This window comes from Sphaeramia orbicularis, chromosome 16 (genome assembly GCF_902148855.1).
Source record: "Sphaeramia orbicularis chromosome 16, fSphaOr1.1, whole genome shotgun sequence".
Taxonomy (NCBI): Eukaryota; Metazoa; Chordata; class Actinopteri; order Kurtiformes; family Apogonidae; genus Sphaeramia; species Sphaeramia orbicularis.
The window spans coordinates 28832460-28847391 of NC_043972.1; the positions used below are offsets into that span (position 1 = coordinate 28832460).

Genomic DNA, 14932 nt, shown 5'->3' on the forward strand with positions numbered 1-14932 from the left:
ATGCAATGTATTTCCAGTGAGGATACATGTCAAACTGTTTACCAATTACCAACCAACCATCAAGTCACATTGTAAAGTCTTTGATCTATCTCTGTCTTTTGTTGTTTAGAATATGACGGCCAGTTAGCCCCGGCAGGACCATCTGACTTAGGCATGGCGTCGTCTTCCTACTTAGAACCCAACCTCAATCACTCCTCGGGTGGTTGCGGGGTTAAATCCCGGTCTGGGATGCCGGGAGGTACGGGTGTTGGTACCAGTGGCTCAGCAGGAGGTCTTGAGCGACCTCCAGGCTCCATGGACAGGGTTCTGAAGATCTTCCATTATTTTGAGACAAACAGCGAGCCCTGTACCTGGGCTAGTAATATCAGGCATGGTGATGCTACAGACGTTAGGGTAAGAAAGTAATGACACAAAGGTTTCTCCATTTCTGGCCTGCTACAGACCTGTATTATGTTCATTCTCCTTTTTGTCTCAACAGGGCGTTATCCAGAAGATAGCAGAGATCCACAAATTGCGCTGTGTGTCATCCTTGGGTCTCCGTCTGACCCATCTGCACTCTGACGCTCTCCATTGGTTGCACCCTGACTTGGGTGTGTCTCACATCAGGGAGAAATATGAGAAACAACATCCACAGGAGGAATGGAGGTAAATTTTCTGTTTTTTTGTTGAGTTTAATTTTTTGCTTTTTTCTTTGTGCGTATGCAGGATGCCAGCATCAGCTAACAAGCTAAATACCATAATTCTTTTCTGTAAATATGTAATCTTTAGAAATTTCCTTCTGGTATTTACAGAGACATCACTTATTTAACTTGCAAACTTCCCAGAAGAAAATTACAATATTTAATTTTCACATAATATTTAGAGTCCTTACAGGGTCCCACAGGGTCTTAAAGTCTTAAAAGTCTTGAATTTACAATCTGCATTTAATACCTTAAAAAAGTCTTTAAAAGGTACTAGATTTGATACAGTAGGTCTGAAGTTATGTTGCCATAAACTTGTTCAGTGTATTGTGTTTAAACGTGTCTGTTAAATGTTCAAGCTGCGAAGAAAGTAACATTAGTTGATTCAGTTTCACCCATTCCAATCTGAGAATTTAAATTGAAATTAGGAACCAATTATCACTAACTTTGCAGCCAGTGAGAAATGATCACAGAACTTTCATTTGTGTGTACAGTATGTATATAATATTCAATCTCTGCTGATGTAAATAAATGCATTTTCCTAAATTCTAGGAGTCATGAATTTTTGCCACTATGGCTGTGAAATGGGCATTAAATTCTGTTGTAAGTAGTCTTAAAAAGGTCTTATAAAGTCTTAAATTTAACTTGAAGAAACCTGTAGGAACCCTGCCTTATTTCTTCACTTTATCTTCTATTATTAATGTAGCAGAGGCAATAATTGAAAAGATAAACACAATATTTCAAGGTCACTGCATCACCAAGTTCCAATGTCTTCCCCATAAACAAAAAGCGTTGCAAGAGCAATTTGTTGCCCTTTATTGAATTGTTTTATATTGTTCGAACCATTATTTGTCTTATTTATTGGATGGAGTTCCCTAATGTGCTGTTCTGCGGGGATGGTCTGCTCTATCCAATGAAGGAAAATGAAAAAGCAGATTTATAGGCTTTCTGTGCCGCTCTGCTGCTCTGTTCAGTTTTAACCTGCATTTAAACTGTGCAACTGTTTAGCCAACCTCTGTCGATACTGTTAACGGCTCTTGAAACGACTCAGTCCATTGTCTTGCAGTTGGTGTAGCACCCAGAGTGATTAAATTTGAAGTGAATGATAATGACCGAGTTCTTCACACCGCTAACATGCATCACAGGAGCGCAGCTAGTTGTTGCAGTTCTGCCTCGGAGGGCGGCAGAGCTGCGAGCCCACAGGAGCTTCTGCTGCTGCCAAGCTATTGTTAGAACAGCAGAAGTAGCCCAGGGGATGGACTGACTCTATCTCACTCCTCTCTCACTCCCTAGCGTGCTTTCTCTCATTCTGACTCGTACACTCGCGTTTGCTCTTTTTCACTTTGATCTTTCTCTCCATCCATTTTCCTCTCATCTCTCACAGCTGTTTATTCATCCCCATCCAGTCCTTTCTTATCTCTCTAACGTGCATCGTTTGTTCTCATCTCGTACTCTGTTCTTGGTTCATTCATTATAGAACGCGGATGTTTTATTAATTCTGTTTTCAACCTTGATTTCCTTTGTTATCTGACTATAGGCTGTAAGATCACAGCAGCTTGGAGCTCACCGCTCTCCTGACCCATTTCTCTTTCCTCCAGTCACGGCAATATGTCAGTCATAAAATAATATGTCACTCTAATCAAACATGGCCCATCTGAGTACTTACGTGACATAGCTAACTGGCATGTGTAACTGTAGGAAGTGAATTTTGCCTTGTAGTATTACATCCTCATCAATTTCAGTTAGTTTGCTGTCAGCAAAATGTGGAAGGTACGTTTCTCAATCCCCCTGCTTAGTGGATGCTGATCTGTTGCTGACACACTATATACTTTATTCTGCTTGTGAGTGAAGGTTAAACTAGAGTGATGTTGAACTTGTGAAAGAAAGCAAATCTTCAGTTATAATGCTACGTAAGAACATCTTTTTTTTAATTTAATATGTTGTGTTTCTCTGTTTTGCTGTTGTGATTTGCACTTGAGATAAAAGCATATTTATCCTTCAGGGAAAGACTTTCACTAACACTTATCTCTCTTGTATGCCATGCCTCTGACCTGAACTAAAAAAACACATCTATCTTTGAACATTGAGTGTCATGCATCACAAATTCAAGAACATATACCTAAACTGAGCCAAAATAGATGTTTAAAAATGTATTGTGGTCTGTGGATGCGTCAACTGCGTGAATGAGTAAGAGCTCCCTCTTTCCCCCTTTCAGACCGCCAGTGAATTAAGGCGCCACAGGTTTTTTTTTTTTTTTTTTGCCTGCATTTGTGAGTGGTTTGTATGATTATTGACCCAATTTGTCTGTTATTTTCAGGTATGAGTTGCGGATGCGGTACCTTCCTAAAGGTTATCTCAGTCATTTCTCTGAAGACAAACCCTCTCTCAACTACCTCTATCACCAGGTATATTAACACAACTTGATCACAGAAAATAAGGAGATATGTCTTCCTTTATGAAATAAATAAATAATATACATTTGAGTTTGATTAATATGTAAAATGCTCTTTGTATATCCAAACATACCAAATTTCTTAATTTAATCACTTAATATAAATTTCATGTACACTTCTCCCACTTTTGACTTCCACATATTGATATGACATTTTACATTGTTTACAACAGTATTGTTATTATAAATTCATTTTGTTCTTTTTTGCTGTGTTTTCCCAGGTAAAGAGTGACTACATGCATCAAATAGCTGATCAGGTGGATCAAGATGTTGCATTGAAACTGGGGTGTTTGGAAATTAGGTGAGAAAACGCAAACATACGCTGCGACAGACTTGGACTACGTTCAGACAGCAGGTCTTAATGCACAATTCGGATTTTTTGGTGAAATCTGTTTTTTTTAGGTGCACTCATTCATATTACACCTTAAATGCGACTTCAGTCAGTTTTGAGTATGAACAGAATGCCACCCTGAAGTGAAAGTGACCTGCATGCGCAAAAGAGGTCCTGGCGTAATATGTGACCATGCAGGCACGCACTGTGTTTACAGAAGTAAATATATTTTTCCCGCCGCTCCTCCTCATGGGACACAGAATTGTGACTTTTGTTGCATTTCAGTGGCATAAAGGTTGGATAAATGTGACCTGGCCGTTCAGTCTGAAGTTGCATTGCAAAATACAGGGGTTGGACAAAATAATGGAAACACCTTAAAAAATCAACAAAATATAATTTAATATGGTGTAGGTCCGCCTTTTGCGGCAATTACAGCCTCAATTCTCCGAGATATTGATTCATACAACTTGTGAATTGTTTCCAAAGGAATTTTAAGCCATTCTTCAGTTAGAATTCCCTCCAACTCTTTTACAGACGATGGCGGTGGAAATTGACGTCTTACTTGAATCTCTAAAACTGACCATAAATGCTCAATAATGTTGAGGTCTGGGGACTGTGCCGGCCATACGAGATGCTCAACTTCATTAGAATGTTCCTCATGCCATTCTTTAACAATTCTAGCTGTATGGATTGGGGCATTATCATCTTGAGGTGAAGGTGTTTCCATTATTTTGTCCAACCCCTGTATCACATATGTATCGGATTTAGGGCCACATATGAAAGTGGCCTGGGTCAGATTTGAAAAAATCAGATTTGTGCTGTTCAAACTGTCTTTAACAGCTCAGATACAGGTCACATACAGGCAAAAAAAATCGGATTTTGGCCACATTTGCCTGCAGTCTGAACGCAGCCTTAGATTGGCAGGTGGATTGATGGTGGATTCCACAGCTTTGGAAATAATTATCAGAACACCGATGATTTTCTCTAGAAATTCAATATAGCTGCCGTTTTGGTATTCAGTCTTTGACTTGTAATTGATTTCAACGTCAGACTTTGTTTGTTAGACAAAACAAAAAATATTTGTGAAATGCAACTTTATCTTGTTTATTAAATCTACATAGCAAATATTTCCTTCCTCAGATTTGCACACAAGAAAACCATGATGGCATATATGACGTATCTTGATTTACTACTGTTCCAAAGTTATATTGTTTTGTTGTAAAATGGATTTAAGATGACATATGATAAATATATGATTTTTATTTCAAAGAGATTTTTCAACATTTTTACTTGAGACAGAATCTCGTTTTTACAAAATGTTTTTGCTTCTCTCTTTAAATTATACAGGAGGTTTTTCAGAGAGATGCCAGGAAATGCCCTGGATAAGAAATCCAACTATGAACTACTAGAGTAAGATTTACAGATGGTTTCATTTGATCATACTACAAACAACTCACTGTAATTTGATTTGACGTAAAGAATTTGTCAATTTCTATTTCAGGAAAGACGTTGGTTTAAGAAGATTTTTCCCCAAAAACCTCCTGGATTCCCTTAAGGTAAAATGAAATAGCTGTGAACCTAGAAAAGCAGCAGTGATTTTCTTGTTGCTGACTATAGTATTAAGGGTTAGGTTCATTAGTTGATAGCAGCAGTAGATTCCTGGGGAGTCCCAGTCCTGCTCAGTCAGCTGCTGAGCTGATCACTGACATGCACTTTAACTGACCAGACTGACAGGAGACGAACTGATCATGTCTGGCTTAATGTCTGATTATCTGATGTAGGAAATGCGTTGATCTTGCTGTTGTCACTCACAGTGTATCTTCTCAGTTGTCTGTTGTGCTTGTGTTGCTTTGAATCAACTTTTTACCAGAAACGAAGAGGGCGAGGGATTTACACTGGAATCTCCTTTGATCCTCTTTTTTTTTTTTTTTTTTAAATTAGGCGAAGACTCTTCGTAAACAGATCCAGCAGACATTTAAGCAGTTTGCTAACCTCAACGATGAGCAGAGCATCCACAAGTTCTTTGAGATCCTTTCTCCCATCTACCGCTTTGACAAGGAGTGCTTCAAATGTGCATTGGGGGTAGGACACTGCTCAGTTCTTACAGAAAACATTGCATGTAAAAGAAGAAATGATAAAAGTCAACACATACATTTATAATACCTAAAATTTCACAAGCCTTATGGGAGTTTGTAGTTCGTATGTGCAGGGAAGCACGCAGAGTGGTGTGCTAATCTTTAATTTAAATCTCCTGCCTGAAGCATCAGAGGAGACATGTTAGGCTTATTGTTTTTATTTTTTGATTTCTACAGCAGTGTGTTGTCTGTTTAATCTTCTGGACTAGACTATATGTAATGTCTGAAGTGAAGTAACCAGAGAAGAACATTAAGATTGTTTAACATCATATAGTTTACATGTCTTTTCTTTAGAGATTACAATGATGTGTAAAAATCTAAAATTTATTAAATGCTGTTTTTCTGTTATTTTTGTCTGTCACGTCTCCAGTCTAGTTGGGTAATATCAGTAGAGTTAGCTATTGGACCAGAGGAAGGAATCAGCTACCTCACAGATAAGGGCTCAACGGTAAGAATCCTTACTTATTAAACGTATTATCAATCTATTCCATCCAGATGGTGATCTTATTTTATGATTTTAAAAGCTTAGATGGATTTCACACTATTTTAGAGTAAATAGGAGAAAGTCCAAGGTGGTGATGAGAGACACTGCCCCCTACTGGTTTGCCTTGACTCTTTACTAAACATGTTTTAATGTAGCCGAGACATGATATACTGTACACAAATGCATTAGTGTGCATTAATTTTTGTTTAAGATACACTGCAAGTCAAGATGTCAGCCCTGGCCTCATTAAACTGACATGCATTTTCAAAGAGCAAAGGGCGTTGCCTTATTGTACAGGCTGGGAAGCCCCTTTTGATTTTGTAATATTGAGCTTTGTAAATAAAATTGACTTAAACTGACGGGACATTTTTTGTGATGTCTACAAGTGGTCAGTCGAGAGCTTATGAGTATAGAGTATGACTAGGAAACAGATCAGTTTCATTGTTAAAATTTTTCAGATTTTACTGTAATGAAAATAGGCATTAGCATTCATGAATGTTTCACTTTTTTTAACATTTGTGTGTTTTCTTTGTCTCTCCAGCCAACACACTTAGCTAACTTTAATCAGGTTCAGTCCATCCAATACTCCCCATTAGAAGAAAAGGACAGGAAAGGCATGCTGCAGCTCAATGTAGCAGGAGCTCCGGAGGTAAAAGCAGGCATATTTTGTATATTTGGTTTTTATTTTTTATGTTCTTTCTCTGAAATGCCGCACTTGTTCTATTGCTTAATATTTATTTTGGCAGGGAAAATGTAAATCATGTCAAAACACTGATTAAATAGGAGTTGAGGTGTTTAATTCCGAAACCCAGTTTGTTTGTACTCCTATCCAAAACACATTCCAAACTATTAACAAATTTGGCTCAGCCTTCTCCTTGTTCAATAGCAAAGTAAATGATCTAACGTGCGTGAAATCCACTCTGTTTACTGTTGTGTATTAAGTCATAGTACAACACAAGCTCCACGTCACCCATTGAGAAAAATGTATGGATAAAGGGAGTTGACATCTGCGCTTGAGTATCTGTGAAGAGTTTTTGTGTGTTCACTAGTGGAAAACCATGTGTGCATTATAGCAAGAGTATGTGTCTGTGTAAGGGTGTGTATGTGTGTGTGCATCCAGAAGATGTTAGCCTTAATAAAGATGTCATTGTGTCCAATTGCACTGTGAAGCAACTCTCTGTCCTACTCTTACACTTATCCTTCTGTGTGTGTGTGTGTGTGTGTGTGTGTAGCCCCTTACTGTCACCACGGCATCGCTGACTACAGCAGAAAATATGGCTGACCTGATCGACGGTTACTGTCGACTCGTCTCTTCAGCGACTCACTCCTTCATTGTCCGAGTCCACAAAGGTAGGACTATGACCATTTCTGTACATTTTTATCTTCACTGGTACAGGTGAAATAGTCCTGACATCAGTTGTGTTGAGCTTGATGTTGATTTTTGTGCTCAGTGCTGCAGTATAGTCGGACGAAAATATTATTAAATAGTATAAATATAATACTCAAAGTGCAGGAGCTGCAGTTTTCTGGTAGAAGTAAAATGTGTCATAGCTTACCATTGCAGATGAAGTATTATGGTGATACAGAGATGTCCTGGTCTATAAATCACATTTTCTAAACGCAAGGGAATGTAGTTTTTTTTTTTTTTTTTACTTTTTTTTTTCTTTCTTTTTTTTACACTTTTTCATTGTTGGGAAATGTAAAAATCGCTATTCTCACTTCAGTCATGACTCATATTATATTTGAAATTAGCCCTAGTTTATGTCTGTCTAGTAAACACTCTGCTAACATGTTGTGCCTTGCAATATAAATAGTATGCAAAATCGCTGTCAGCCATCTTTCAAACAGTTGTCATTTCTGATTGTGGCTGGTGAGGCTTTATCCCTGTCACTTTGAATAAACAGCCTGTGTCTGGCTAAAAATAAAACCTCTTTCTAAAAGGAATTGGTACCAGTGATGTGGTACCCAGTCTGTTCTGTGTCGTATTCATGTACTCGTTTTGTGTTGCAGAGGGGGACAGAGCTCTTCCTTCTATTCCAAAGTAAGTGTTGATTTTCTGTATAAAACCGAGGTGCTATTGTTCTTCAAGGCATGAGAGGGATGTAGTCAAACTCTCAGAGATGCTTCAGAGATCAATTAATTTCTTTCCATTTACAAACCCAGCTATGTTTGTTGTCCAAGTGTTTTTTTATTGAGTGGTTTTATACATTCTATTTTGCACTTTATGACGATTTAACAGATATTTGAACATGACTATGAATAATGAGTGCAATGAGTCCTATTTTCTTTCCATATCTGTATTCCAGAGGGATTTGTTGATATTGATAACAAAATTGTGAAGTAATTACATTGTTAGCATAGATAAGTGTGTGTTGTTCATAAAATATGGATGCTTTTTTCAACTCTGTAGTGTCAGATATTGTGAAAAACAGGCTATATTAAGCTATTACAGAAGCACTTTATTGCCGTAAAGGGAAGCACATTGTGAATAATAATTAATGTAGGTTAATTTAAGCCATGGGCCAAAATAACTTTGCCCCCTCTAACACAGGGTTTCAAATCATGAGAAGCGGATGGAAAAACGGATGGACGGAGTACGGACCAGAGCTGTTTGCATCTCAGGTATAAACCAGAGTCTGACTTCCTCCATGCCCGTTGGCGTCTTCTGAAGCTCTAAATGTCATGAAGGACAGTGACTGCTGAGTTGGATAAAGGATTCATAGATAGTACATGAGCCGTAGCAGTTTTCCCTATAATGGCTCATCTGTGTGTGCAATGAAGAGTCCTTGTCTGGCCAGATGTCCCTGTGGAGAGCTTTAGTCACTGTCACTCTGTCTCTGCTCTGACTGTCTACTGACCTCTGACTCACTCTCAGTTATATAAAATGAAACAAAAAAAACCTGCATTTAAGATGTCTGTAAACCATACAGTATATATATATATGTCCTTATTTATTTGCTGTAATATCATATTAACAGTAAATCTAATGCATCTCTCCTTTCTTTCCCCCTGTGTGTGTGTGTCTCATGCTGCATGCATCCACTACAGGTCATACTAGTGGCGATGGTAAACAACATTCTTTATATTAACCATCCAAATCAATAACATTCCTGCTCTTGGTCTAATTAATTCAGTGTGTGTGTGTGTGTGTCTAGGATCTCTGTATTTGCTTGTTTCAGTCTTTATCAATGACTCAACACATCCTTCCATCCTTCCCCTTTCCTCTCCTCTGTGTCTTTCCTCCTTCACTCTTCTTCACTCATCTATCAGCCATTCCCTTAGCACAGCTGCTCTGTAGTACATTAAGTTTTTAGTCGTTGTGCATGGGTATAGAGTTGGGGATGGTGACGGTTTATTGGAAAGGTACTTTTATCTGGTGGTTCTTATTTTCTATTACTGTTTCCATTTAATGTTTTTTGTCTTTTATGAAAGTGGGTTCATTGGGTCGCTTTGCTTGCATGCAGTAATGTGATTTGATAATCTGATGCAGCAGGTGGTGGGTGGATTGTTCTGTTTTTTGTTATATGTTTCTGTTATGTATTGATAATGGGATTTGTGTCACCCTGTAAGTGATTATTAAGACCTTGTTCATGGTACTTTGTAATGTCCTTGATGTGAGGTTGTTAGTGTCTTTCACTCACCCTCTTTGTCTTACTTAATGTTTGTTACTGCTTTGCTTTTACCTGCAGAAACAGACGACTATGCTGAAATCATAGATGAGGAGGACACCTATACGATGCCTTCGAGTAAGTACACATGCACACACGTACACAAATTCTGTAGGTGGTTGACAAGACAAGAGGAAAAACAAAGTGGCAGGTGTCTGGATGCACCTGCCTGTGCTGTGTTGATTAGTGCATCATGTCAGACTTGTTTATTTGTGAATATGTATAGAAATGTGGCATGGCATGTGTAGGCTGTTCACTGTGTGCTCGGGTCAGATCGAGAAAGGTATGTTATATAATGTACAAAAGCATCTCCAAGTGCTTCATCTTGATGTTGTTACTTTAGTAAGAATGTAGCGTAGGTTTCCTCCTTTGTGTTGGACTCTGGATGGGTAAAAGGAGGCAAATACTGACTCACTGTAAAAGTTCTAGTATGTGTCATGGTCACATGCAGTAATACCAGAAGGGGAAGCCTTGTAAATCACGTATTGTCAGTATTATTAGACCTAAAGTCTATATTTGTTTTGTAACTTGTCACATTTTGAGCACCACAGCTTCCTCAGACTATTAGACAGAATGTGGTGTCAGGGATATACGTGCTTTGGTAATACAACCATTTTCAAACCACTATGCCTGTGAAATAATTATTTGCAGTAATTGTAAAATACTTTCACAATTTAAAAATGGCTAGCTGTGTACTTGAGAAAGTGTAAAGCAAGCCTGCTGTTGCTACTGAGAAGTGCCTGTCCGCCGGGTGTAGGATGGTTATTCACATTTGGCACACTACATTGTTAAGTGGTGTTGCTACATAGGCAACATTTAGAGGTAATAGAAAACAGGCGTTAGCACCTTACCATGGAATCAAAAATGCAGGAACATGGAAGTGAATGACTTGGAAGGCTGAAAGAATATTGAAAAATAAATACAGATTTAAGCTGCCTCAAAATGTTGCCTGGATGTCATAAGCACATGTTGTTCCATGCAGCCAAACTGCAACATGTCTTTGCTTTTTGACCATTCATAATTTATAGAACTTACAGCTACAGTCACACAGACTCATGAAATTTAGCTACAATGGTCAAACAGCTCACACCAAAAAATGTATGTTCACTTTGTAAAATACAAAAATGGAGTTACAGTATCAAAGCTATTTAGTTTAGTTAGTTAGTCTGCTGTATGACCTTCTGTCTAAATGGAAGATATGGTTGATATTAAAAAATATCTTGCAAGTTTAATTTTCCACTTATCTTTTTTGAAGGTCAGTTTTCGTTTTTCAGCTTGTTGTCTTAATCAGCATGCAGCAACACAAGAACAGGGATGTATGTGGTGTCTGAACGCTGACATTTTAGACATTTTAACTAGGTAAACTAGGTTGTGACTTGTATAATATGGACATAGACCTAGCATAAATGCACTAGCCAAACACAAACCTACTAATACTTAATTAGCAAAACGCAAAGAACTTATTTTACTGTATGAGAATGTATTTACTTGATAAAATAAATCATAACATAGATGCATTACTGAACTAACACTGAAACGAATAAGACTACAGTATAAGTTTCTGTATCTCTGTACTCACAGCTAGTTATTTATGTCTGTCTCTTATCACTAACCCATTTTCCCAGAATACTATGGACTAGATCAAGGTAATGATTGGAACACAAGTCTGGTTGTATTGTGATGCCTCTTTGATTTGGTGGTTGTGATCCTTATTTTACGTTTGCTTGCACCTGTAAAACAAAACTCTGGATTTATTTCTCTGTTTCCTGTTGATTTGACCCCCCTCTGTTGGTGTTTGATGTGCTGTTGGTTTTGGGCTGAGTCGATAATAGCCGCAGAACTGAGTGTCAGGTTGTTGAAGACAAAAACGTTAAACAAAGTCTTGTTCTAAAAATGATGAAATAACATACAGTTGTTGTGCACCAAGTACCAGGCAGATTCAGTGAGAGCATTTAACTATTTATGACTTTGGCCTGGATGAGGAAGTGCAGTGAAGGGTTTAAACATATTGATATACGAGTATGAAAAAAAAACAAAACTCATATATATATATATATATATATATATATATATATATATATATACTTGCTTAAACATTTAAAAGCCAAACAACTAAGACAGAGTAGTCCCAATGCATTGTTAAATCATAATGCATGACTTTCTGACGATCATGTTACATGGGCAACATTTCCACAGGCATTAATTATGGCCAGTTATACTTTTTTGCTATGGTATGTTGCATCCCATTTCCACATTTAGCCCGATCTTGACTGTTTGTCTATAATTATTGCACATGTGCTGGATTTACAGAGTAAACATCTTAAAAGACAAGTCAGAGATTGAAAAAAAAAAAAAAAACCCTGAAAATAACATCTACAGCTTTATGTATTTTCTATTCTGTTCATATGCCGCTTCATGGCTATAGTCAGGTCAATAGTATCATGCAAAGCAAACCACCAGCCCTTCAACAGCCAAAATGTCACAGACATTTTGATTCCAGTGCAATGGAATTTGACTTAAAATTGATGAATTAAAATGCATTGTTGTGGCTTTACCTAGCAAAAAAAAAAAAACCAAATTGTTCTGAATCTAACAAATTGAATACTGGTTTCTACAATCAGCCTGACTTTATCCATTTTCCATTTGTTTTAATGTAGAATTCATGTTCATAGTTACCTTGAGTGTTAGTGTTTACGTTACATGGTTTGTCTGGCTGTGGTTTGCCAATGCTGTTGTTGCATGATGCTGACGATGAGCTATGCTGAATGCTATAAAACCAAGCTTGTCAGAGTAGAAGGGTGGATGTATTTAGTGGATTAGTGCTGGGGGGAAAAAAGGATTAATCCACAAAATCAGTTTCAAGGCCATAAAATTAAGAAGCGTGTTGCTTTGTAAAGCTCTCTGACAAGCTTGGTAAATGTGAAGTGTGACTCAGAAGCATATGTGTGTGTGTCTGTGTGTGTGTGTGTGTGTGTGTGTGTGTGTGTGTGTGTGGGGTCTGAAGTTTTACTCCTTTGTCCTCATTTGTGTGTCTGTATTATCTGTGTGTGTTCATCTATATGTGTATTGTGTGTGTAGCACGAGACTATGAGATTCAGCGGGATTGTATCGAGTTGGGACGTTGCATAGGCGAGGGGCAGTTTGGAGATGTCCACCAAGGAGTCTATATCAGCCAGGTATGTAGTTTATTTGAACATTTAAAAAAAAAAAATTACTGGTTTATTTAACAGGGACATTGTACATTAATTCACACTGCTGTAAATGTACCAGAGTTAGCATAATGGCTATTTTTCATCTGCAGTCCCTGGACCTACCTACCTACCAACCTAAAAGGTAGCAGAAGTTTATAAGCATGCATTTTAAAAAAACAAACAAACATAGATTTAAAATACGTAAACACAGACAAGTCAATCAGTCTCGTACACTGAACCTCCCAAAAAACAATTTAATTGTTCAGTGCACTGAGTGTATGTATGTATGTATCTGTATATTGGGAAAACCAAGCAACCCCTCCATAAATGCATGGCTCAACAGAGAAGAGCCTCCACCTCAGGCCAAGACTCTGCAGTTCATCTTTACTTGGAGAAAAACAGACACACCTTTGAAGACAGCAATGTCAGAATTTTGCCCGGACAAGACAACTGGTTTAAAAGGGGAGTCAAAGGAGCCATCTTTGTAAAAGTGGAAAAACCGGCCCTTAAGAGAGATGGTTTTCTGAGATACTTAAACTTCAAACTCCATCTTGAACAGCCTCCCCATTCAACTCTCAACAAACAACCTGTCACACCCGGACTCACCTGAGACCAATCAAGCTTCCCCTGAAAAACTTTGGACAATGACCCACCCTTTCTCTACAACCCTGACACTTAGGATCAATAACATATAGGGAAAAAAAAACAACCTACACAGGCCACTACTCCTACAAAACCAGTCCAGCTGAACTTTGAAAACATCTAAGGATAAACAATGCCCTGGATGACAGAGAACTTCCACAGACATATTTAATTTATGCACTAGATTTCATAAAAGTGAATTACTGAGACTGACTCTGCACAGTGTGGGTCACTGCTCACTTCAACAACACATTCATTAGAGATTATTTCAAATCTTGCGGTCAAATGAATTTCTTACAGTGTAGCGTAAAGAAGGTGCTTGCAGCTGTGGATATTTGTTACCTTTTAGATCTTAATCAGACAGATTTAGACTGACTGAAGGGTTTAACACTTTCTCTAAATGCAGCCGCTCTGCAGACACTCCGCCTCCCTTAGTACAGCTTTTATTTTTTAACCTAAAGATGATACCTCAGCATGTGGTTTTTGTAATTTAATTTAAATATCAACTATCATTTGTACTGTATATACAGTGTTGATAATGTTACTCATTTGGTTGTGTGTATCTTGTAGGAGAACCCGGCCTTATCTGTTGCAGTGAAGACATGTAAAAACTCTACTTCAGACAGTGTTAGAGAAAAGTTTCTCCAAGAAGCATGTAAGTCACTTGTCTGTGTGTTTGCCACATTATGTGCAACCAACTGTTAATCCTCAGGAATTTTCAGGAGAATGACCTCTCAGTAAAGCTGTTATATTGTGTATTTTTTCCCTCCAGTGACTATGCGTCAGTTTGACCATCCCCATATTGTAAAGCTGATGGGAGTAATCACAGAAAATCCAGTCTGGATCATCATGGAGCTCTGCACACTCGGAGAGGTCTGACCCTTAATGTGTGGCTATATGTAGATATAAATGGATGTGTGGATGTGTCTGAAAGCTAAAGGATTAACCTAGATTTATAGGCCTGTCGCACTGCCAACCAAGGCAATATGATTTTTTCCAGCCTGGGCTGCTGTGTAAAGTCATGCTTTTCTTTCAATTCTCCACAGTTACGGTCGTTCCTCCAGGTGAGGAAGTACAGTCTGGATTTGGCCACGCTCATCTTGTACTCGTACCAGCTCAGCACAGCACTGGCCTATCTGGAGAGCAAACGCTTTGTACACAGGTACATACAGAACATCCTCACAGAGGTTTCCCTTTGTAATCATGCTGTTCTGGAAATTATTCATTTAATCATAATGCGACAGGATTGTAGTCGAGCAGAGTAAAAGTGCAATTGTTAAACAGTGTTCACTGTAAAAATCAAACTCTTACCAAGTGTATTTTTTGGACTTAGTTTTTGCCTGACTTAA

The 14932-nt window shown here is 38.1% G+C and overlaps 1 protein-coding gene across 11 annotated transcripts in view; it reads left to right on the plus strand.

The window, feature by feature from the left end:
- Positions 1-14932, plus strand: part of LOC115434972 (focal adhesion kinase 1-like) — a 64983-nt gene that overhangs the window by 19356 nt on the left and 30695 nt on the right. For 6 of the 11 annotated variants that reach the window (XM_030157127.1, XM_030157128.1, XM_030157122.1 and 3 more), the window contains 19 exons: positions 110-393; positions 479-645; positions 2998-3085; positions 3354-3433; positions 4811-4873; positions 4965-5019; positions 5405-5545; positions 5969-6046; positions 6624-6731; positions 7315-7432; positions 8093-8123; positions 8634-8704; positions 9131-9148; positions 9772-9828; positions 11376-11396; positions 12829-12926; positions 14154-14238; positions 14356-14456; positions 14630-14745. In XM_030157127.1, coding sequence (XP_030012987.1) covers positions 154-393; positions 479-645; positions 2998-3085; positions 3354-3433; positions 4811-4873; positions 4965-5019; positions 5405-5545; positions 5969-6046; positions 6624-6731; positions 7315-7432; positions 8093-8123; positions 8634-8704; positions 9131-9148; positions 9772-9828; positions 11376-11396; positions 12829-12926; positions 14154-14238; positions 14356-14456; positions 14630-14745 — 1736 coding nt within the window. In that variant the 5' untranslated portion in view covers positions 110-153. The remainder of the gene's footprint in view (positions 1-109; positions 394-478; positions 646-2997; positions 3086-3353; positions 3434-4810; positions 4874-4964; positions 5020-5404; positions 5546-5968; positions 6047-6623; positions 6732-7314; positions 7433-8092; positions 8124-8633; positions 8705-9130; positions 9149-9771; positions 9829-11375; positions 11397-12828; positions 12927-14153; positions 14239-14355; positions 14457-14629; positions 14746-14932) is intronic. The other 5 variants (XM_030157130.1, XM_030157125.1, XM_030157126.1 and 2 more) reach the window with 3 other exon arrangements.